The sequence below is a fragment of the Anopheles cruzii genome, chromosome 3 (genome assembly GCF_943734635.1).
Source record: "Anopheles cruzii chromosome 3, idAnoCruzAS_RS32_06, whole genome shotgun sequence".
Classification (NCBI taxonomy): domain Eukaryota; kingdom Metazoa; phylum Arthropoda; class Insecta; order Diptera; family Culicidae; genus Anopheles; species Anopheles cruzii.
In genome coordinates this window covers 78,594,593-78,619,040 of record NC_069145.1, presented here as the reverse complement: position 1 = coordinate 78,619,040, position 24,448 = coordinate 78,594,593, and the positions used below count along the sequence as shown (strand labels likewise).

General features: G+C 52.1%; 1 protein-coding gene across 1 annotated transcript in view; it reads left to right on the top strand.

Moving 5' to 3' along the window:
- The first annotated feature begins 7,006 nt into the window (after positions 1-7,006).
- Positions 7,007-24,448, top strand: part of LOC128274657 (homeotic protein female sterile-like) — a 55,301-nt gene continuing 37,859 nt past the window's right edge. Inside the window, exons 1-5 of the mRNA XM_053012921.1 lie at positions 7,007-7,651; positions 7,824-7,939; positions 8,027-8,225; positions 8,298-8,669; positions 8,759-8,963. Coding sequence (XP_052868881.1) covers positions 7,007-7,651; positions 7,824-7,939; positions 8,027-8,225; positions 8,298-8,669; positions 8,759-8,963 — 1,537 coding nt within the window. The remainder of the gene's footprint in view (positions 7,652-7,823; positions 7,940-8,026; positions 8,226-8,297; positions 8,670-8,758; positions 8,964-24,448) is intronic.

Genomic DNA, 24,448 nt, shown 5'->3' with positions numbered 1-24,448 from the left:
AACCAAAAGTCAAAAACTGGCGAACCGAGAGCTTAATCCCACTCGTGTGGCCGTGGTTTAGGTTCTCCGACTTTTATTCCCACCGGTAATTGTGCATTAAAGAGTCAACATTTAATTAAAATAATCATTTTATTTATTGTCCTCATCGGGGGCGGCGATACACGTTCACACCTCGCTCGTGCGTGGCCTACAGGAGGGACCACAAGTGTGTGTTGATGAGAGTCAATATGATGATCTGGTTGGGAGCAAAGTTGGGAGAAAAAATTAAGATCACTAGCGTGTGTGTTGCATTTTTATGCTGCGACACCCTTTCCACGCCGGACGCCGGAGCGAACCCAGGACCAGGCGTTTTTAATGAAAAATACAATTGATAAATGGATGTAATATCGAGTGTGTGTCTTATAATTTCAAGCCCTCGCCCCAATATTGGGTGTTCGATGATGAATGAAGGGCAATCCAACCATCGGCCATTGGAATCGATTGATTGGAATTTAATTTAAATAGAGCACCATTATGATGGGGGGAGCATAAACAAAAACTGCGGTCTCCTCCTGACAAGGCACCAAAGCCACCACCAAGCCGAGATGCAATAAATAAACCTACATTAAATGCGCAATTGTGCGTGTAGGCCGGTTTTTAATGTTTTCATCCGGGTTTTTGCCCGTTCGATTGCTAATTCATTTTTTGGTGCGAATGTTTTTCCTTTTCGCCACCATCAAACAAACCAATAATGGTTGAGCCCTGGTCAGAGAATGTGTAATCGGTGAAAACCAATTGTTTTTTTTCTGGTTTTTGCGTGCTGGGCCCTTTTCCAATCCTGGGCTTCAACATATCAGTGGACGGGGGACGAGGTGATAATAACATATGTTTGCTGGCCACAACCGTCCACCAAATGCTCTGACAACACGGCGCGGACACACCGCGCGGGATAATCGGGAAAAGAAATATGCGAAAAGGACCCTCGCCGGGTGGCAAGCAAAACAACCAAAACCGTAACCGGATTGCTGTGATGGGGCTCCTCTGCGAGCAGCTCATAAGGATAAAAATGATTTCAATATCGTAAACGATTGTGTTTGGTTTATTGAATCGAATAATGGATTGCTGATGATGATGATGACGGTGTGTTGTGTGCCCGCCACGTTCACACGTTAATTTCGCGCCATCAATGGGCGCTCCGAACGTGGGGTTGAAAATTGAAATTAAACAAGTAAATCATGTGCTTCAAACGGGTGATGCGCTCGTTGATGCTGTTGCGTTACCAAGGAAACGCCGCCAAAGTTAGCAAGTTGTGTAACGCTCTACTACCTACAAGCTGTCTTGTAAAAGTTTCTGGTATTACGCGATGGTTAAACGACACCTATCAACATTCGTTTTCACCCGTTTCACACGTAAGCTGCTATATTATTTTGTCTTAAAACAATTTCAATCTCCACGTCGCAATCAGTCAGCCGGCTTCAAAATAAAGGCTTATTCTAGAAACTTTTGAGCATAAGAGCGCCGATACGCACTAGAGCGGCAGAGTGAAACAACGGACGGTCCCCCCACCGAACGGCGGTGTCCGGCGGTGGAGGCCATGCCGCGAATAGGGGTCTCCCTTTCGAAAACTTTCCTCACACGACGCGGCGCACCTATTTCTCATGCTCCTAATTATCTGTGCCGCGATGCACGAACGGGCCTCATTAACCGAGTGTGTGCACGGAACGTGAAAGTCATTCGCTGTTGTTTTTGGCCCCACCGACACACACACACACACACATTTGATCCTGGGTCGCGGGTTCGCGGGTGTTTTCTTCTGTTTCTTAGATCCCTCTTTTCTACGGTGAGCACTCGACGAGCCTCCTGTCACTGAACACTCACTTTCTATTGCGCCCGATGCGAAGACATGTCCATTTCATGATCGTTTAGTTACCCAACTGAACCTTTTGGCCGGTGTCCGCCATTTTGAATTGCATTCGGCACCAGCGAAGATGTACTGGCCGTTGGCGCCCCCCTCGGTGTTTGGGACAGTGAGCAGTCCGATAGCATCATCTACGCTCTCGCCGCGTCACATTCACGCAAGCTTGAGCTGTGCACGAAAGCAAGACCCTAACAAGACGTTTCAACCACGACGACCACGGCGCGATGTAATAGTCGACAGTGTTTCACCGTATTACGCCGTAGGGGAAATTACTAAACTGCTTTCAGTGTTTGAAACACTTTGACTCTTATAATTTCTCCATCGGCGGTGATCCGATTGTAATGGTCAAATGAATGTAAGACGATGCCCAAAATGCATCGGAAACGGGGCCAGCCGTTGGGTGGATTCGATTGTCACCGGACACGCAAAGCAAGATGCCATAAACTGATGCCCGACCGAAACCCAAACCCAAATACGGTGCTCGGTGCCGGGTTTAGACAACTTTCACGTACTAACTAAGCTGCGTCGATCGCGCGACTACATCATGCTGCGTTTGCGCCGGCGTGCTGCGTGTGTGTTGCGAGCATTACGTTCATCTCATTTGTGTGAGCCTCAGCCGTTTCGGAGACTTTCGGATCAAAGATCGAAGATCGGAGATAGGCGGAGAGAGAGAGAGCGAGAAGGCTAGTGAAATAAAAATCACACCAATAAATCAGCCACAAGTAACGACATCTTGACTGCGCGACCACGAAGCTGTAATCTCTGTTACTTTTTGGTGGAGGTTTTAACTGAGTGCTTCGTGGTTAATGACTGTTTTAGAAATTCGAATTCGATTTCGCTTTCGAGCACCACCACCACCAGCTAATCCTTGTGTGATGTGTGTCCCTCACAATTATTTTGGCCTTTTTTTTGCTTGTTGCCTTTATGTATTTAATTACTGTTTCCCGTTGTGATTCATAGTCACAAGCGCAAGTGGCGAAAACTACTCCTATCAGTTGGTGGTGCCGGATTGGAAAGTAAATTGTGATGATTTGTGAAGGCAGCGAAGAACTTTCTAATGATTGGTAGCGAGCAAAACGGCAAAAGCATCGTACGTACCCTTTTCCTTTAGTACGTTTTACTAATTTCAAAACGGAAACTTACAAACTTTCACCGCGATTCACTGCGCACTGATAAAACCCAGCCCAGGCAAACTGAGTTGAGTTTCGGCAAATACAATGTTGTTGCAACATTCACACACATGATCTTGCGCCGGGGGGGAGGGCCGCCGAGTGTCGTGCTGCGCGAAACGTGGCGTGATCAACAATCTTCGGTGCTCCAATTTTATGAAACGCCTTAAATTAAACATCCCACTCTGGGGCAACATTATGAGCACAAACGCGCACTCCGAGAGCGAAGCGCATACGACGGTGGAAAATCAACAATTTTAAGCCGAAACATGATGGGGACCATCTGTTGGCATTTGGCTCGAGGTCGAGAAACGATCATGAAACTAATCCCCTTATTTAGGAGCGATTTATATATCTCGCATTTATCACACTCTGGTTCGGATCGCGTACTGCACTTTGGGTCGATGCTGGAGATTCTGGCAACTTCGGGAAAAGAATTATGCTCCCGCTACAGCAGAAATTAAACATTAAGGCAAATCATTTTCACGTCAAACCGGCATTATTATGCCGGTTACGCACGATTACGCCGAGGACCACGGCGAGGTTGCTGTTCCCGCCGCGTTTAAGAGTGTAATCTGAAGCATTAAGAACCACATGTGCATCGTTTTATTATTGAACACGGTCTACCACCACCGTCCACGCCCCCCGTTTGGATTGATCATTTATTCAAGTAGCACTTGAGAGCGGGCTCTAAATTTATGCTAGTGCGTACATTATGCAACGGCGAGCGGCGAGCATATTCGATTGGTTGGTGGCGCACCGTTGATCGAATGGGTCGGCAAGCTAAAGGGCCAGCCAGCGTTGTTTGATTGTTTCATCGGATCTGTTGTTCGAAAGATCACAAAAAAATGGGGTTGCCACAGGCCAGTACCATTTACTGTGTATTCATAATTTCGTTAAATATTCACCACACTCGCCGTTCGAAATATAGATCATTCGGGGACGGGTGGATGTTATTTTTGCAACACCGCCCATGTTACCATGCGGGTTAGAAAATTGACCTACAATCGAAATTGCATTTCCGGTCGTGCCCCGGGGCAGTGCCACCCTTCCGCGCGCACTCCACGTGGCCACCGCGGCCACGTGCCACGAGCTGCGGTTATTACTGGTAATATGCCGCGATTAAGCGTTATTAGTCCCGGTGCCCCAGCCAAGCCGGTCGGCATGAATCATTTAAATATTTAATCTTAATTGCCATTATCATGACTATTCATTCGCCCGGGGCCGGGGGCCTACTTCTGTGTGTGTGTGTGCGCGGTACACGGATGCATCGTTTCTAATGCGCCGGGGACGGGTATTTTTGCATTAGAAAAGAAGCAGATGCCCCCTAGGCGGACCAGGGTCGCTTTAATGCACTCATTGCTGATGATGGTTGCTCGGTATGGCAATTGTGGGGAAGGCAAAAAAGGGCATGAATTTATGATTGCCGACAAACTACCGGCCGGCCGCTCTGCGCGCCGGGCTTGTTAAATTAATCCCACAAACACCGCAACATGCAGCAACATACCCACATCGGTTTATCCGTTCTCCGAAAGCATCCGTTCTGGGCAGTGTGCGTGCGCATGTGTCGGTACGTCTTGAAGAAAACGAAACAAATCCTGCTCCTGTATTTATTGCAATCCGCAAACGACGGGCCCAATCTCGTTATCGAGCGACGACGGACGCAACTGATCTTCGTCGTCGGGTCGGTAATGGTGCAGCATAAGTTAGTGTTGATGAAAGAGCCTGGCCCGGCACGGCGCGGCACACGGTAGTGGAGAGCGAGCACACACACGCAAAGAGCGAGAAACTAAAAAATATGTACCTCCAACGAGACCGAAAAACGGCGGCGGGCGCACCATTTTGAAGTCATTTGAAATGATTAACTGCAATTTAGCCCGATCGTTCAGCAGTAAGCAGGCGATCATCATCGTCATCAGTCGCGTGGAGGTCGGCCCGGCCGGTGCGGCCTTTTCGCGAATCGGTTTGCCCTTCCACGCCGTTTATTTATGAGTGCGGAGCAGCAACGGCAGCAGCCCCGGCATGCAAATTGCGCACTTGTCCGCACGCCGCCTGGTGGGACCCGGCACAATTACCCGGCTGTGGCAAGTGCGCGGCACAAGAAATATGGGTCATGCTGCTGATGGGAAATCATGCCGCGAAGCGAGAGCAGCCCACGGAATTGGTAATCGGAGACGAAACTACGACGCGCGCCTTGGCCGCGATTGACTGACTGAATCAAATCAGGACCTGAAACTGTCTACTGCTGTTATTTAACCGTGCCCGGACACTCCCGCACTGCCGCTGTTTTTCCCGACAAGCGATTCACTAACACACAGACACTTGAAGCGAAGCGATTAAAAAAGAAATTAATGGCAATTGTTGGTAAATTGTGTCTGGTGTGTCGGGGGGCCTAAACAACTCACCAACACTAGCTAGTCGCCAGGTTATGTCCTGTTTTCGCCATTTTTAGTGCAGCCACACGAACACACTTGCGAACGACCGACCGACCGACCGACTAGGAGAAGTTATGTGTGTGGAGCCAGGACGAACGACGAGTCCCGAAATGCTGCTGCTGCGCTGGTAGTTGTGAGCGACATTTTTGTTGTTAAGCCACACCGGGCCCCCCACCGGTGTGAGGACGAATGCAGCCCACGGTCCTGGATGGTGCACTGGCCTCTGGCGGGGTGGTTGCGGCAAGGGATGAGAGCCGGCTCGCAGGAATTGCCACCCATACGCTGTCGGGTTTTTACAACCATACGGTTCAAACGCGGCTACCGATTCTAAAGCCTATTCCCTACGCCTACGGCAAGAAAGGGGAAAAACCGGATGAGTTACCGGACAAGCGGACCTTTCGTGGCCGTCACCGGGCGCCACCGACGGTGAAGGATTCGAGCCCGAGATTAGCGTGTGCTGCTAATGGGAAAGAAAGTGCCTTCGGGGAACACAGCCTAGCGCCTGCGTCCGCATTTTCCCGTCCACGGTGAACCGGTTGGGGGACGCACGAGAGGCCCTTTCGGAAGCTGGCGTCGCGCCAGGGGGGAGGGCGGTACAATCCCGAAAGACTCCCGAACCCGTGCCGATGCAATGCCGCGCTCTCTCTGTGATGCAACGTGAATAACTCTCCTCTTCCGGTGTTCTAAATGTACAAAACAAAAGAATAAATCGAGCCAAATTATATCAAAACAAGTGCAACCGAGGTCCTGTGTGTTGGTGTGCTGGTTGCACACAGACACACAGACTGCTTTCCGTTCCGAAATTTTCCGGCCACACAAAAGCGGCGACCGAATGGCATCCTTCTGCTGCTGCTGCTGCACAGATTCATCCCTTTTTGGCCGCGTCGGCTGGGATTGCATCGGCCAACGTGTGTGTGTGTGTGAGTGAGTTACATCGGCAAGGACGAATTAATGTGAGTAAACACTCGTAAACATGCCGCTCCGCACACACTCGCTCCGGATGCAACGCTCTGTAATGCGCTTGTGTTTAGCGAAAGCACTGCGAGCGGTTAATCGATTAATCGATAAAATGGACCATTCTTTTCGAAACGTGCACGATTTGGGCGCATTGGGAGGGAAAAAATACTACGAAAAGGCTTATAGGTTGCTTATAATGTTCACATCAGTTGCTTATAATGTTCCGTCGATTCCCTTTTAATGACTAAAACCGAAATAGGAAAATTATGTTAATGTGTCCCTTCGTTTCGATCATCTCATCCGACAGATTCCGTCCTCTGAATGCCACGTGTCGATAGATTGAGCCTTGATCCGGCGCCGATGGAAGGAGCAGGACTCCGAACGATGGCACTCGAAGTGACGTGCACGATCTCACGGCCGTAGGAAAGCTTCTCCGTCGTCGTTTCCATCAACCCATCCGGCGGTCAACGGCGGCAAAGTCCGGGCCGGGCGTAGACCGAACCGACAACAACCACCGCGCCACCCGCCACAGGAACCCAATGTATTGAATGACGACAGCAACCGTTGCAGCGCAGCAGAGTGAGAACTTGGGACGGTATCCCTGCAGCAGCAGCAGCAGTGGCGGCAGCGGCAACAGCGGCTACGCCACAACCACGGCCACCGGCACACCCAGCACCCAGCGGTTCACAATGAACGACACTCAACAGCAGCAGCCGCAGCCGTTGCATACGATCGACAACAGCCCGCAACATCAGCAGAACACGAACGGTAGCAGCGGTGGTCTCAGCATAGCGGCCAACCTAGCCCTGCACGGTGGCGTCCCCTCCAACGGTAGCAACAGCAACGGCCCCGGCAACAGCAACATCAACCACGGGAGCAGCAAACACCGCAGCGGCGGCTCGCTGAACGAGGCCAAAATGGAACACCACCACCTGCGAGAGCAGCAGCACCATCAGTCCCAACAGCAGTCCCAGCAACAACAGCACCATCAGCAACAGTTACAGCAGCAACAACAGCATGCGCTACACAGCCGGCTCCGCGGCGTGTCACCGACGCCGTCCGAACAGCAGTACGCCCTCAAGTGGAACGACTTCCAGTCGTCGATCCTGTCGTCCTTCCGGCATCTGCGCGACGAGGAGGACTTTGTCGACGTGACGATTGCCTGCGAGTCGCGATCGTTCACGGCACACAAGGTGAGACCCAGTCCGGACCAAAATGGTCGACTCGCACTCAGTACTCTCGGGACATTTCGGGGGTTTTATGAATTAAATCGAAATTAGCATAAAGGGCGCATCCTTTCTTGACGACGGGGGTTCCCATAAATCCCAATAATCCACCATTGTCCCTTTTTCCGCCGTATTGTAGGTCGTGCTGAGCGCCTGCAGTCCGTACTTTCGCAAGCTACTGAAGGCGAACCCCTGCGAGCACCCGATTGTCATCCTGCGTGACGTGCGCTCGGAGGACATCGAGAATTTGCTTCGGTAAGTAGCTCCGTCCAGGGGGTTTTATAGGCCCCTGACAGGCCCCCGACGCTAATTAATCCACGCTATCTCTCCCCGTGACAACAGATTTATGTACAACGGCGAGGTACACATCGGACAGGATCAGTTAAGCGATTTCCTCAAAACAGCCCAGCTGCTGCAGGTGCGCGGCCTAGCCGATGGTACGACTGGCGGCAACCCGACCGGTGGCCGCACGTCAGCCAACTCGTCCATGCTAAACTCCTCACTATCGACACCTGCCGTGCAGGAGCTAAAGGCATCACCGGTAATAACGGCCCCCGGCTCTCGACCAAACGTAGCTCACCGTAGCTAATCTCGCTCTACCCTCCCCTTTCAGACGTCCACCTCGTTACCGTGGGAGCTGCCGGACGACACGAATCCGGCCCCGCCGCCCCAGAAGCGCACCAAGAGCTCGGAGCTGTACCGCAAACAGCACGGCCTCAGCCCCGACGATCCGATCCCGCTCGATCTGCTGCCGATCGGGCAGCACCCGCTGACCCGGGAACGCGACCGTTCGAAGGACAAGAGCAAGGACCACCACCAGCACCAGCACCGGGGCTCGTCCGAGCACGACCTGCACCAACACCACCACCACCATCACCACCACCAGCAGCAGCAACAGCAGCGCGAGCGGGACCGAAGTTTGGAGCTCCGCGAGTCCCTTCTCGGGCAGGCGCTCGAAGGTGGACCAACCCTGACGGTACCGTCGGTAAGTGTGCGAAGGATGGCGCGCGCGGCCCTTCCGCCTGGTGTCCAAACCCCCACCAACTGTTCTTCTCTACTCCATTCCAACCAAAGAAACATCCCGATCTGCTCTCGCTACAGGCCGTGGCCAGCGGGGAGGACTCGAACAGCAGCGACACGGCCGCCTCCGACCACGGTGACGACATCGAGGGCCTGAACGGCAACGTGGAGCACACGCGGCCCTCGTTCCCGTTCCTCGGCCTGCAGGGCATCCCCGGTCTGATACCGGGGCCGTCCGGTATGCACGGCGACAATTTCGGTGAGTCCCACAGCGGCCCGGCCGAGGTGCCTTACTTTTCCGCTCTCTCTCTCTCTCTTACATACATTACGAACCCGGTTCGGTTTTTTTATCGGACGTGCGCCACCTCAGGGGGCGCCTTTTAACTCGATCTCTTTAGTTTGGTTGCCATCGAATGAGTACTTTGTTGTCCCCAAAAAACCGTAATTCTATTAATACTACTACCAATATGCTCCAACTACACCACTCCATTTACCACTCTTATTTATTCCGTTTTGTTGAAGTTTTGAGCCAAATTCAAGCGGGCGGCGGGGGGCCAGAGTTCATAAGAGATTCTAAAGAAAGCGAGATAAGAAAAACACATTCAATCGAAAATGGCTCTCCAGGAAAAAACGCGCCCGCTTCCCGGCACCGGCCACTCCTGTGTGAAGGCCGGTCTTTTCCGGTTGCCCATCTTCAATCCTTTCCGGCGGGGGGGGGTGCAAGGCTTCGGAAAACTAAATCTTCGGTGGTCCTGAGGCCGCCAACGCAAAAAAACCCGGAAATCTTTCCCTCTTTTTGCTGCCTCTCTCTTGCTCGCGAGCCCCGGCTCGGAAAAATCCTCGAGGAAAGTGGCCCCCAGCGCGGCCCGTGGGGTGTGGGTGGTGTTGAAAACCATTGTTGGTACTGATGTTAATGTGGTTGTTTCGTTTTTCCTGCTTGTTACGCGCGCGTCCTGCGTTGCGTCACGGACGGCTGGACGATAGAGAGAGAGAGGAGTGGTGCTGTTGTTGTGGTAGTTGTTGTTTTCCCTTTCGCTTTTCGCAACCCTCGTCCACCCCCCTGGCGGGGGGGCGTGAGTGGCCAGTGTCCGTTGGAAATCGGAATGATGAAACCCTTTTCCGTTCGGTTCCGTTCCGTTTTTTTCCCGTTTGGCGGCTCGGACACCAGCTGTCGTCGTTGGTTGCCGTCTCGGACACGCCGGGTGCAAAAGGGGTGGAAAATCTTCACATAAAATTAAATGTATGTTGTTTATGTAACACCCGCGCGCCCCCCCCCCGCAGTTCCTTCTTCGCCCTACGCACCCGCAGGGTCTGCGGCGCCTTTTCTTTTTGCATTTTCTCCCCAGCATCAGCGTCTCCCCGGCGGCGGCGGCATTCGCGAGAGAGCGGGAAGGATGGACATTGCTTTGTGCGTGTGTGTGTGTGTGTGCGTCAGGAGGAGGCCGGAAGTGGCCCGATGAAAGTCCCGATGCGGAAAAAATAACTTCAGCCACACGCGGCGTGTCCGAAAGGGTATGATGCGAAATTCATTCCGATTTGCTATTCATGTCCAGTACGGCACACACACACACGGACAAAGGACACGCTGGCTGGACACTACCACCGGACCGTGCCGGGGTGTACGGTGTGGACACATTAAGGATGGTCCGGCGGTATCGTTGAACGTCGTCGTTATGGTCAGCCGTCGGCATCCCTTCGGCGGAAACAGACGGGCGGAGCGGGTGGTGGAGGGATCCCCCCGCCAAAGGGAGAGGTCACCGGTCTCTAAAATATTAAGGAAAGCGCGCGCGAGCGCGACCGATGATGAGAACGGCCGCCGAGACCGCCATTTCCATTCAATATTCACTAAACGAATCCTTTGGTGGAATTTTCGACCTCCCTTTGTGGGCGGAAAACGACTCCCCCACACTCTTTCCGGGTGGCCGGGGCCGGGGACCACTTCAAGTGCAAGTGAAAGTAAAATGCTTATTAAAACCCTTATCAACCCTTGGCCCTCGCTCGGACCGCCCTGCTCCGCCCGATGGGCTCTGCTCCCTGTGGCTCGTTCTAATCGAAATGTTTTGCCTAAAAATTAAGTTAACAAAAAACCCACCCGACACCCTCGGCCACGACGGCGGCGGTCATCTGAAACCGACCCCGTGGGGAAACGTTTTCCACCTTTCTTTTCCACGCCGAGCAACCAATGAATGGGGGGAAAAAAAGAAAATCACATTTCTTTCACGGGACACCGGAGAAAAAACCGGGACCGGAAAAATCGCAAGGCACAGACCGATCGGAAGGACGGCGGGGACGACGACCCTTGGGTGACGGCGGCGGCGGCAGCGGTCGCAAATTAAGTTCGGCGCCTAATGAGGGGATTATATGCGGCATTTTGCGGCTCTCCGCACTCCGCCCGGTGCTGTTGTGGTCGCTGCGGAGCGGAGCGGGACGGGACGACTTGACCCGCCGGGGGGAGCACGCGGCACGCGCGCCGCGGGTACTTAGTTTTCCCTCTTCCGCCGAACCGGGCGCGCGACCTTCTTGAGAGGTAGATTAAGCAAATTTGATAAATGTGTGCCGGGAAAAATAGGGTGGGCCAGAAAGAGAGAGGGAGAGCACCCGAGGGGGGGGGGAGGATCCGTTTGTTTTGAGCGCCGTCGGAAAAGCGACGGAAAATTAAACCACTCAAACCGTCACTGCTGGGCTGAGGAGAGCGCCCCTTTCCGCGGGAACCTCTTACGAGGAGAGAGACTCCACATTAATATTCCTTTCCACGCGGCGTCTCGAGTTACGTGGTCCTGTGCGGCTCGCTGGCTCGCCGGTCACGGACGTGTGTTCACCCCGCCCGAGTGGGTATGCAAATGGGTGTGTGCGAGTGTGTCCGTCCGTCAGGCAAGAAATCTCTGATTTTCCGACTGATCAAAGTTGGCGCGAAGAATGGTGCCTCCGCCATTTTGGTCAGCCGCCGGCGAGCACGGCACGTAAAAAGATATTTTGCATTAAAATGAAAATATATTTATGTATCGCCGCCGCCGCCACCGCAAACACGCAACTCAATATCCTTCTCTGTGCCATTCTTCCTCCCAGGCCGAAACCAAGTTCGAAAAGGAGTTCGCCCAACAAACAACAAATGAAGAGCTAACAAATGCTCTCGTCTCACCACCCACCGCCCACCGGGTGGGAGGCGCTGTCCGCTTCGGACATCCTTCATCATCCTTCATCGCCCACACACACACACACACACGCGCACATGCACAGGCACGTGCTAAACAAACAAACAAATGGCGCCGGCGTCCGATTCGGCCAAACAAATACTGTTTTGAATTTTTCATCCCCGTGTGTGTGTGTGTCCGTTTCTTGCGTTTCCGGGTTTTGGTGCCGCTGCCGATTTCTTGTTCCAATTTGGCCCCACCGAAAGTGGTCAACGGCGTGCGGAGGAATTTTCTTTGGTTCGGCCTGCTTGGTTCGAAAGGATACTCCACCACCCCGGGAGTGTCCGATTTCCGTCCATCGGCGGGGAGAGGTTGCTTTGATTGCGAATTGCCTTGACAGGAGCATGATTGTTAGCGCTCGATTGAAGGGCCGATTGCCGGCGTTTATTTAAAATAAAGACACAGAGAGAAAATGTATGAGCAAAAGTAAATAAAATAAATAAATAAAGCAATGAAAGGGAAAAAAGGACTCTTGACAAGTTGGAAAACAATAAATACAATCACAGAGCGCCTAAATGCAACGACCGCGCACGAAAGGGATATAAAACACACACAACTCTCGGATCCACATATCCTTCGAAAAAAAAAAAAAAGTCGGAAGGATGTGCCAGAGGTGGACTCTCTTTCATCATCGCCCGAGCCTGCCAACTGGGCCTCCGGGCCTCGGTTTCTAGTGTGTTATCCTTTTTCGTCTCGACCCGGGGTCGGCTGCTCCTGCTGGTCAGTTACCACCTTCCGACCGACACCTTTCTCAAGCCAGTTCTTGCCCCCCACCCCACGACTCGCTCCTGATCTCACACAGCCGTCTTCGCAGCGGACTCGGGCTAAATCGTCGTCGTCGTCGTCGTCGTCGGTTCGTTATCTTCGGTTCTTTGTCCGAGCCGCGCAATTGCGTCCATCTGTGTGTACTTTCGGTTTTTGGCAAACCCCCTGCTCTGTGTGTGTGTGTGTGCTCGCCAAGGACCTTTGTGCCAAGCCGAGTTCCCATTTCTCTTTGCGGCATTGCGAGAAGAGTAAGTGCGCAAGACACACACACCGTGCTGGGCTGGGCACGCCGGATGGGTAGGGAAGGAAGGTGTGCCGCCGGGTCGAATCCTTTCGACCGTCCGACCGACCGAAGAAAGTGCCCCGCTCGCCTCGTGCGGACTGTGGGCAGTTTTTCATTCTTCGATTCCTGGCATCGCCCGCCATCAATTCGGTCGGTCGGTTGGTGGTTGTGGTGGGCTGTCTGCCGGTCGACCGAACGCACCCGAGCCCGAGAAGGAGTTGGCCGGCCGCTGCTGCTGCTGCTGCTCCACATGTCCACTTATCGATCTGTGCTCACACATCCTTCACCCCGCTGCTCGCTCGCACGCTCGGCTTCGCTTTGGTCATCGTTTATCGTCGTTTTTGTGCGCCGAGCTCCCGCTGTCCCGGCCAAGAAAAGGAGCAAGAAGAAACACAAGGAGATGGCGGCAAGGATCTCTCGTGCGTAAGCATAACCCAGAGGGCCCCGCCAGCACATGCGGTGCTGACCTGAACCTCCCGGCCCACTAGCTGCCTGTGCCGGCGCGGCTATGTGTGTGTGAAAAGGAATATCCGAGTGTCCGATTTATTTGTGTCCGGCCGGGCCGGGCTTCTTCGGAGTGGCATTTTAAGGACGACGAGCCAGCCACTGTTGTTGTTGTTGTGTGGAGAGTTCCTCGACGCTTCCGGCAGGCTTTTTCTTTTTCAGAGCGAACTCAGCGACTCTGTTTGTATGTGAAAAATGGACAAAAGTATTCGAAAAGGACACAGGGGAGGGGGGGAGAGGCAAAACAATCCGCTCCTTGCCGCAGGTCCTGCGCGATTCGATTCCTGCGGCTCTAAGGTGATCATTTAATAGTAAAAAAAACTCGCCGCCGACGAAAGAAACTCGATTTTCTTTCCCCAGGAAAATGGCCCAAAATGTCCGTGAGTGGTGGGTGGGTGGTGGGCAGTTGATGGCACCCACCCACTTGGTGACACCCTCGCCCCCCCCCTCCCCCCTCAACAACGATTTGAATATCACATATCAAAAGGTCCAAAGGAAGGTCCCCTCTTCGCTCTCGTGGGCTGTTTATTTTATATCGCCCGGCACCGGGCAGGAGGGCGGCTTAGAGCACTTTCACCACCACCATCACCAGCACCGGCACTGGTTTGTTTGTGTTGGTAATGGACAGTCTGAGGGGGCAAGGCGCACGAAGGAACCTCTGCGTGCTATGTGTGACCCCGTGGTGCTCGATACTCGAGACTCGAGACCGGAAGGAGGTAGATTATGCAAACGATTTTTCAATCTTGGCAACGGCGACCCGGTGGGGTGGTGGCCCCGTCTCGGACATGCTCGCTCCTTCAACATTGTGTGTGTGCAACGGAAGGCGGTCAAACCGAGGGGGGTGGTCTCCTGCATCACATTTTATTCCACAGCCAAAACTTTAAGGCGCCATGGCTTTTAACAACTTTTTTACGGCCCCGAACTCGGCGGTTCTCCGCCATTTTTTCCCCCCCGCGGGTTTCGGTCTCGGTCAGAAGATTGTCACTTTCACGCGGACCAAACGCGGCCGAGACGCGGCGTAATAAATGAAAGGTTATATAAAAACTACTGCAAACAGAGCGCGGATGGGTTGAGAACGGAAAAACTGCAGCATTTTCCTTCCAAAGCCACGGCCACGGCCCGGTGTAACCTTCGTGTCCGTGCCGTGTGCGTCCCCGTGCGAAGGCGTGCCTTGTTTGCAGGCGCGGGTTACGTGATCCATCCCACCCGGAACTGCATTGCAATGCGATTATCTTCGCAGCCTACGCAGGTTGTGTCCGGTCGTTACCTAACCTAGAGCCGTCTCCGTTTTCCCGAAGGGGGCCGGGTTTTCCGGGGAGGCCAATGCAGCTGGATGCACCCCACCGTGCGGGGTCCCCCCGTTGCACAACGCCACGCAATGGTTAATGTTTGGCCTTCGGCTCTCGTAACCCACCGTAGGCGTTTGTAATGCGTCTGCGCTCCGTTAGGGGATATTTTTTGTATTTAATCGTTTAAAGTTTGAACAGGTTTTATACATTTTTTTTTTTTATTTTAATCTCAACCGGGAAAGATGCATTCGTTCGATTGTTTCGTCTCAAAGCCTTCTAAATCATTTCTTTTCTGCACATATTTGGGGTTTTATTATGAGTTTTAATGGCCGACACTCGACTCGACAGCTCATAGTGGACTACCTCGTGCTGATCCTTGAATTCTTGCTTTCTCCTTGAATAGTTGGTTCTCGGATGAGCACATTATGAGCAGATTCATCTATGCCTGCAAAATTTGAATCCACAAACAAAATGCTGGAAACTCTGTTGACGGATGTCAAAGATTCGTTTTGACGCTTCAAACATCGATCGTTAACGGTGTTCGAATCCAAAAATAAAACCGGGACAGCCTATGTTGTGGACCTGCACACCACACCGGGCACAGGACATTGTACCGATTTCGGGTGTGTCGCGCAGGAATCCTAGTAATTCGCAAACATAAAATGGCCCGCCACCGCGCCTCTTACCTCCGGCAACACCATCCGCGTCCGCGGCTACCGCGCGCTTACAATGAAATTAGTACAGAATAATTTGAAATCGGACCCGCTTTCCATTAGTGTCAATTATTATTTGCTCTGCCTCGGGGCCAAGCCGAGACCGGCGCCATTATCACCACCCGATAATGTTGACTAATGCTGCCGTCGCCGTCATGACGGGGTCGGGTGGGGTCCTCATCATCGGCTAAACACTGACCACACTGAATGACCACCGAGCGAGCAGGAGCATAGTTCCGCCGGGTGGTGATCTATTTTAACACCACTTTCACCCGACACAGGGGCAAGTACGAGCCCCCCCCTTCTCGGGTAGCGGTAATGTTAATTCAAATTTCTAAGTAATGCACCGGCGCCCCGGCAACGCCACCGACCACCGACCCGACCCGATTTGCATCGGGATTCAATCCCAATCCGGCAGATGCGGCACGGCAGAGGAACGTTGGACGATTGGATACATCCTTTCAGAGGGGCAAAGGGCAAGTGCGGGATGAGATGATGGCGTTGAAAGTGCAACCATCGATGAAAAGGTATGTTTGGCAGCGCCTTTCGATACAAAACCCGATCCTTCAGGGGTGATATTGGTCATTTGAAAGAGGGGAACGCCGTTTGTGTGAGTGAGAGCGGTGCGATTGTTTATTAAAGCTTATTAATTTCGGACCGTGGCCTATGGAGTCAGTCACAGCGAGCGGGCAGCAGCTACTGCACTGATTGGGTTTCTGTTTTTGAACGAAGTTTGGCGTGTGAACAACACGATAAACTGCGTTGGGACTGTCGAAGAAACTGTCGACTGTCTTTCCTGTCTTTATCATTTACTAGCGGTATAAGCGAGGATGGAAAACTGATTCTAGTCAATCAAAACCCAGTCAAAAACATCTAAAGATTAAATCAAAATAACGTGGAATCATGCAAATTTGGCTCCTGAAACTTTAAACTAAGTTTTAACAACGTTAAAAGATTTATTATTATCATCTGTTTGTTATTATTATCATTGGAATGGTTATTAAGCACCAACTTAAATTTAAAACACTCAAATTGATGCGCGACTGTGACGACGTTACGGACGGACCTCAAATAGAATTCTCGAAAGTAAGCAAATGTGGTGGGAGCATTATTTAAAATCATTAAGGTAGTGTCTCCGTCATCTTGTCAATTAAAATGTTTTTAGTAACTCATTATTAAATGGTAACGTTGAGGCAACCGAGAAGTTGCTGTTGTATTGTGGCTAAAGAAGGTCCTTGGTTCCTCACTTGCTATGGCCCTAACCATATTTTTTAGCTGCTATCATCGAGAGCCTAGAAACACTGAAATATGCTGGTTTATGTCGCAACATGTTCCACGTTTTTTAATGGCTCCTTTAGCGCCCTTTGAAACAAAGTGATCGGCTGGCCTGTGCAATTTTGTTTTACAGAGGCACCGACACCGAAAATGCAACAGATCCTAGATCCTCTTCTCGGGTGATCCCCCACAAACCGACCGCCCGCTCCCGGGTTCACGTTCGCACACAACATTAGCGCACATTAGTGTGTGTCGAGTCGAGTCGGGTCGGGTCGAGTTTGTTATTTGTCCGTCCGATAATCCTTCAAAACCCCGAAGTTCCGAGCATTAATGAGAGGCGGCGGCTAATGAGTGTTTGGCCACCGACCGACCGAGAGTGTGACGCGCAGGACGCAAAATGGCCGGATGATTATCAGGCAGGCATCATGTCACCACCACACCCCACCCGACACACACCGAGCGTGTTAGCATTACTATTTGAAACTGTTTGGACTGTCATTATTGATATGGGCACCCTCGTGGAAACCCGCCTTCCCCACGATATTATTCATACTGCCACCACCCCCCCGGGAGGGGTCGGAGGAACCCCCGCACGGTGGCACATTTTAATATCATTTTCCATTGCCCCGTCACCAACCCCGACACCACCAAGCGGCACAGATCGAAAGTCAATCCTTGTCGCGCGGACTGTGACGAGGGCGCGCCACAGTTTGGCGACAGGAGGACGCGCAACGCTGGTGGGCAATTATGTTATGTCATGATTTGTGCCACACCACCCACCGGACCACCGTCATCATCATCATCGGCTGGGAGATGTTTATTGCGCCCCGGGTTTTCCCGGTCGGTCGCTCGCTCCCCCGTGTCCTGTGTGTGTGGTAGGGCCGGAAACATAAAACTACCCCCCAACGGGCGTACCCAGTGGGGTCCCCTGGCCATCCTGGGCCCCCCGCCGCCGGTAGCGAATGAGGCTGCCGACGAGTGGCAAAATAGCCGCCGGCGGGGCGGGCGACGACCACTTCATTTGTATTAATTTTCCATTTAATGATATTTGATATGGTGTAATGGCGGCGGCTGACGGCACTTTTTTACTGTCCCGTGCGTGTCTGCGTGCGTGCTCGTGTGTGTGTGTGTGTGTGTGTGTGTTTGTGTGTGTGTGTTTGTGTGTGTGTGTGTGTGTGTGTGTGTGTGCTAATTTCGCAGGCCATAAACCTTTCCTAACGCTCCGAAAACCAATATTCCCGGGCCCCGGCCCTCCGGCCCATTGGTGGTTCTCGGTGGGTGGTTTGTGGCACTTGTCCCCCCACCCGACCCGCCGGATCCTGCTCCAGCCCCGGCCCAGGATCTGTCGGTTAGTGGTCCGGAGGAGCGCCTTCCTGGACAAAGCGCATTCTCTGCGATCCGGAGTTTTGTGCAACATTCGTTAGACAACTGTCCCTTTTGGATTTCGGCTGCGGGCGGGGCCAAGATGCATTGGAATTTTTTTTTATTGTGTCCAGTGGCCGAAGGACACCACCCACCCTGTGGACTCTCGGACTCCAAATCTTGGGCCGAGCCGAAAGTTTTCCTTCCGAAGGTTGTGAAGTCCGCAAGAATTGACAAGAAATGGAGCAAGTAAATAGTGTTCATTAGCACTTGCCGCGCTGCCTGCCACTTACGGCTCTCGGCCTCTGGGAACTGTTGGTGTGTGTGTGTGTGTAAGGATCGGATCTTCAGCTTCCGCTTCAGCTTCAACGTTAACGCTTTCCTTCTTCGGCTCGATTTCGGGGGGCCAAAAGTTTCCGGCTCGTCGAGAGGAACCCCACGCCCGGTTTGACCGGACCGGACTCTTCGAAACTGATAACCGGTGCTTCGGTGGAGGATGCTTGGCCACCCACCACCACCCTGCTACAGGAAATCTACCACCCGCTCCGGAAGCTGTGGAATAAATTTCAAATTTTAACTGAAGTTTCAACTGGTGACATGCTAAATAATGGACAGACGTGTACTGTGGCTGGCTTGTGGCAGTTGGCTGCTCCTCCGCTCCCTGCCCGGAGGCCACCCCTCGTCCTCACTGCCGATGCCGGACCGGCAAGTCTTTTCTTGGGCCGTTCGGCCAGAAACCCGCCCGTTTTAGTTGGGCCACCAACTCCACCAGGACATCTTCATAGAGTGTCTGTGTCCGAGGGATCTGCTCGTCGAAACTTACTCAACCTCAACTCAAACACTCGACCCCGGACGCCGGAGGCCCCGGGGCCCGAGCTCGTAATTAAACAATCCTTGATAGATGTAGAGTATCGCCTATTTGCATACACATCTCTTCTTACATTATAATTATATTTTCGGACAAGCGAACGAGCGCGGGACCTCCGCCCGCGCCCCGGGTCAAGTTTTCATTAAAACTAACCCCGCCCTGCCACCCCATCCATTCGTGGATCCATTACAGCCGGGGGTCCCTGTCCCTGGGTCGGCTTTATGGCTCCGTTGGTCCGTTGTTTAGATAAGGTCATTTTTCTACATCTACACTGCAAAGTGCTGCCCCTGGACCATTACCGGGAGCCAGGAGCCAGGAGCCTGGAGCGCCTGCCCTGTTGGAACTTTGGACCGCACCCGGGGAACCCGGGGGCGCTACTTCATCTTGGGCCACCAACAAATCTGATAAGCAGATGGCCGCCCCCTCCGGGGGAGGGTAGTCGGGTTTAAAAGGTCCGGCATCTGCACCCGAAACCCGGCGGCCATTACCACCGCCCCTTGCCCCTAGAAGAGCATTTAGCCGCTGCTGTGTGTGCCGCTGAAACACCATCTTAGCACATCGGGTTGGGTTTTATTTATGAGTTGCTGCTCACCATTACTGTTGCTCGCCTTGGTCCTTAACTCGCCTCGGCCATCAGCACTCCACTAGCGTCACCCGGAGTACCCCCCCCCCCGGTCGTCCCCGCCACAGAGGAGGCGCAACTCTCCGGAACAGAAAAGATGCGCTCCCGAAGAACCCAAACTCCAAGAAGCTCTCGTTGCTCTGTGACGGTCACGGGAGGGGGTCAGCGGGGGGCCAGCGGGACAGTGGCAAGATAAAGTATGAGAAATATGTTTCCATTTTGTGTGTGTGCGGTCGTGTGTCGTGTCCCAATCCCGACGACGACGACGCCACAGAGATGAACCCGTTTGGAAAGAAACCCCCGGCGCCCCGGCGCCCGGTGGTGTGTCAGGTACGTTGAGGGGGGAGGGACAGTTCTAACGACAAGGGGTGGCCGGATGACACGAGCTCTGTCCAATGCTGCATGAAAACCCGGCGGGGCGGCCGCCCGGCCGATGGAGATGGAAATATGGCTTACATTATTATTAGATTGAGAGGAAAAAGGATTAATTTTCCTTTTTACTTTCGGGTTTGACCTTTTTGCACCCCGCCACCACCACCCGGCTAGCCCGTGTCGGTATCTTCTTAGAATACTGCAAAACTTTCCACCCGGCGGCCCCGAGACGAATAGATCCTTAGACGTACCGATGGCGGCGGCGGCGGCCCAATCTATTAGGCGGGGCATCGGTGTACATCCTTCGCCCGGTGGCCTCCTGAGCCGCCTGTCCTGCCGCTGTCGGCAAACACGACTCGCCGGGTCGGCTCTCTGTGGCTTCCCCGATCGATCCTTTTCCGATTCCACAAACGGCTCTCGGCGCCCAGGCAAATGTATCGGCAAAGCCTGTTCCGTCCTGAGTAAATTTAATATACGTTAATCTATCTTCATCTTGACCTCTCCGGCGGCCCTGCTTCTTACTGACCAAAAGGGGCGCTGGTGCGGGGTGGTCCCCGGACCCGGGTGCGGGGAGGGTCCTTTTGAGCTAACGGAGTAGCAGCAGCAGTAACTCGAAACTATTTATCAGGCTGGGGAAAAAGTAATCCATTATTTTCTCGGTAGATGCCTTTAGTGATCGATATCTCGTGAAGTATTTATCGTACAGTTTCAAGTTTCGGCTCGTTTTAAAGCTGATACTTTACACTTAAAAAAATGCTTTCGTTGTTTTTTGTTTGTTCTATTTTTTTGTGAGTTATAGGGTGTAAACAATGGAAGTCACCAAAGAAAAAATTGGGTATATTTTACAATTTTTCTTTGAAAATGGCGAAAATTCAAGTTAGAGCGCTGAAATTTTGCATGGTGTTTATGGTCCCGATGTTTTAATAGCTAGCTACGTAAAATTTTGGCTTCGTTGACCCTACTCAGTTATTTTTTTTGTTAAAGCCTAGGCAGATACGTCATCGAAAATGTCGACAAAATCACAGAAATATTCAAAGTTGATCGGCATGTTAGTAGTCAGAGCATCGGTCAGGAGCTGAAGAATAACTATCAAATAGTTTTAAGCCATTTGCGCAAAGCTGGATTTAGAAAGAAGCTCGATGTTTGGGTGCCACCCGATTTACACCAAAAAACATGATGGCTCGAATTTCCATCTGCGCAATTTTGGCCAAACGGAATGAAATCGAACCATTTCTTAAACGGATAGGTACTGGGGATGAGAAATGGGATACATACGACCATCCTGTCTGAAAATGATCGTGGTCTAAGCATGGTGAAGCACCTTAACCGGTGGTCAAACCAGGATTCACGGCTAGGAAGGTTCTACTGGGTATTTGGTGGGACTTGAAAGGAACCGTTTATTATGAGTTGCTTCCGTGTAGCCAAACACTAAATTCAGATCTCTACTGTCAACAACAGCACTGTTCGAAGCTAGCAATTGACCAGAAACGACCAGAATAGGCTAAAAGAAGAAAAATTGTGTTCCATTAGGAAAACGAAATGTCACGCACGTCTTTAGTGACTCACCAGAAAGTCCGAGATTTTGTTTGGAATGTTTTAATGCATCCACCGTATAGTTCGGACTTTGCACTAAGTGATTTACACCTTTTTCGCGCATTAAAAAATTTCCTGAGTGATGAAAAACTGAGATCAAAAAAGGGTTGTGAAAATGGATTGCTCCAGTTTTTCGTCAATAACGACTAAGCCTTTTACAAAAGAGGCATTACCAGTCTACCTTTGAAAAGACAACAAATTTTCCAACAAAACGGTACATATTTGACGTAAATCGGACCATCGGAAGTATCTTAAATTATGTTTTGAATTTCACCCAAAAATAATGGATTACTTTTTCCCCAACCTTATATTTCCCCACAAAGAACTAATTCCTTCCCGGGACTGGCCAGGGTCGGCCGTCCTCTACTTTACATCTTCAATATTTGCATACCGTAAGAAAACTTTTCACTGACCAACCGTCGGCCTTTACGGAATCTCATCTGGCGTGCGCGCGGCCAGGGATCGACTGGTGAGCGGTGCAGCCGGAACCAGGAAAAACCAAGACGCTTTCCATTGTTGACCGAGTTGAAATTAATTAAACCAATCATGCCTTCAGTCCCAGCCCCACCCGTCGTCAGACTCCGGCAGCCCAAATAGTGGTCGGTGTGTGGCGGTGGGTGGTAACTATCTTACCCGACCGTAACTCGCTCCTCATGAAGCTGCTGGTGCGCCCGTTGTTAAGCAAATGTTTACGGAACGGCGGCCCTCCCCCCAATGGTAATGGATCGAAATTTATATCAACCGATTCAGGGCCAGGCCAGTATTGTTTCTGTTCGCCTGGAAATTTTAGCAACAAATGGGGCGCGGGCGTTGATTGTGGCCGAACTACTAAACAACACTCGCCAGAACTGAAGTTGTAAAACTCACGAAACGAATCTTTTCTTTTTGACTGGCCCCAATGGACCCACCATCTTGGATGAGCCGAAGAAGCAGAATTGATGCTACCAGAAATGCGTTCTTTTCATTTCTTTCGAAGGGCTTCGTAAGGTTCAAGTTCAAGGACTTGACTTTACGCCCAAGATTAACAACCAATTAGTGATGTGTTTGTAGCTCGGTGTATCTCGATGTAACTATCCGGTAACTACAGCGGCCCAAGAAGTCCTCAGGCGGGCTGATTCGTCGCCATGACGCTCATGCCATGACCAACCCACCGGAGCTTGGCGAGGCTTATACAACAAAGTTTCTGACCTTCTCCTGGGTCAGTTTTGTGAAAATGATGTTCGATTTATTGAAACCTTCAAAGTATTTACCAAATGACCATAAATAATTCTCTGAAAATAATGTTCCTGCACCGTGGGTAATTTCATACCGTGTGCGACCTCCTTCGGGGCCACGGGTCTTACACAAGAAGCACCGCAAAAAAATGGCGCCATTGAAGTACGAAAGTATCGAAAACCCATCGAGAGGGGCGAGATGCCCAACGCCCAAAATGAAGATACATCGAGCCGGACAAGCAAAAGGGGTGAAAGACTCGTTTTGATTCGTACATTCCCACATACGGTCCTCCGGGTCCGGGTCCGGGTCCGTGTGGTTTATGCGTTATTCCGATGTTTTGGGCACGGGCGAGCATTGCGTGACGGGGCAATATGCCGAATTAGCAGAACCGAAACCAGGACAGTGCAGGGCAGGGTTAGGATTAAATCCGGGGCTCCGGTTTGAACCTGAAACATGAAAGGAAGGATATCCTTCCTACCGAAGAAGCGGAGAACCCGAGGTCCCCGACGATGCCCATAAGAGTGAGGCTACTTATAAGAAAGATCAATGGTTCCTTGTGCCCCCTTGCGCCGGACGTTGATCACTCGTATCCTGCTTCCACGAACCCCACACCACACACACACACACGGAGCCACTACGCCATTAACGGCAACGATCCCCGGAGTCCTCGGCCAGACAGATAAAAATAAATAAAGGGATGCGGTGGGGTTATTTTTTACGGTTCTCGGACGAAAGATTTAACTGATCCACCAGTTTTCACCGGTTCGGGTCAGCAATTTATGTTGCGCCAACATATTTGCTTGCGAGCGGCGCGAGCGCAGAAGGGAGGCGTCTTTGAGAGGTCCGGGAGAAACTCTATTTGCTTTTACTTACTTCGGGAGACCCCAACCCAGGGGCGCCCAGGGAAAAGTCATTCCTTGGCCGGTCCGTGGAAAACCAAAGACTTTGATGAGTGATGCGGTCTGACCGATGCGGTGCGGTGTGTGCGATGGGACTTACCCAAGAAGGTCCGGTCATTTTGAAGGGAACGGGGGCAACTCCAGACCTCAAGAACGCCGAAGAACTCATCGAAAAATGACAAGAAGAAGTTGGGTAGTTCTTTTGCGCCACACCGAATAACTTCGGGAGGAAAAGGATCGGGACTCGGTGAAGGGCTCATGTGAAATCGTAAATATTTCAAAGTTTGGCCCAAGCACACCACCATCACCGTCGGCACTCCCATGTGGAACGGATCCTCGGGGGAGATTCCTTACATCCACCGCAGACGCGCAGTACGAGAAGGATCGGTGTAGGATTTGAAGGCACTAACCGCCCATCAAACTTCCTCGAACGGACGGCCACCCCCCCGCCCGGTGGTCAGCAGTGACCGCTCTCGAAGGCTGTGCCACCGGATCTTGAAGAAAAAGATCCGAAGAACCGGGGGGGGGATTCGCTTTAATTATGAACCATTGGCTAAACTGACGTCGTCTTTATAGCGGTGGTGCCCCCGGTGTCCAGGTTCGGTCATTTACTTATCCCTTCCAGTGCTGGGCGGTTCCCCCAACAATCTGTCAAGCGGCCGCCGGGTGGTAGGGGGGGGGGGGGGGGTCTTGCTGATGTGTGTGTGTGTTTGCTGCGCATACGAGCATCCGGTCCGCCGGTTTCTTTATCTTTCGTCCGCCCAAATTAGTAATTTATAATTCAAACTTCAGC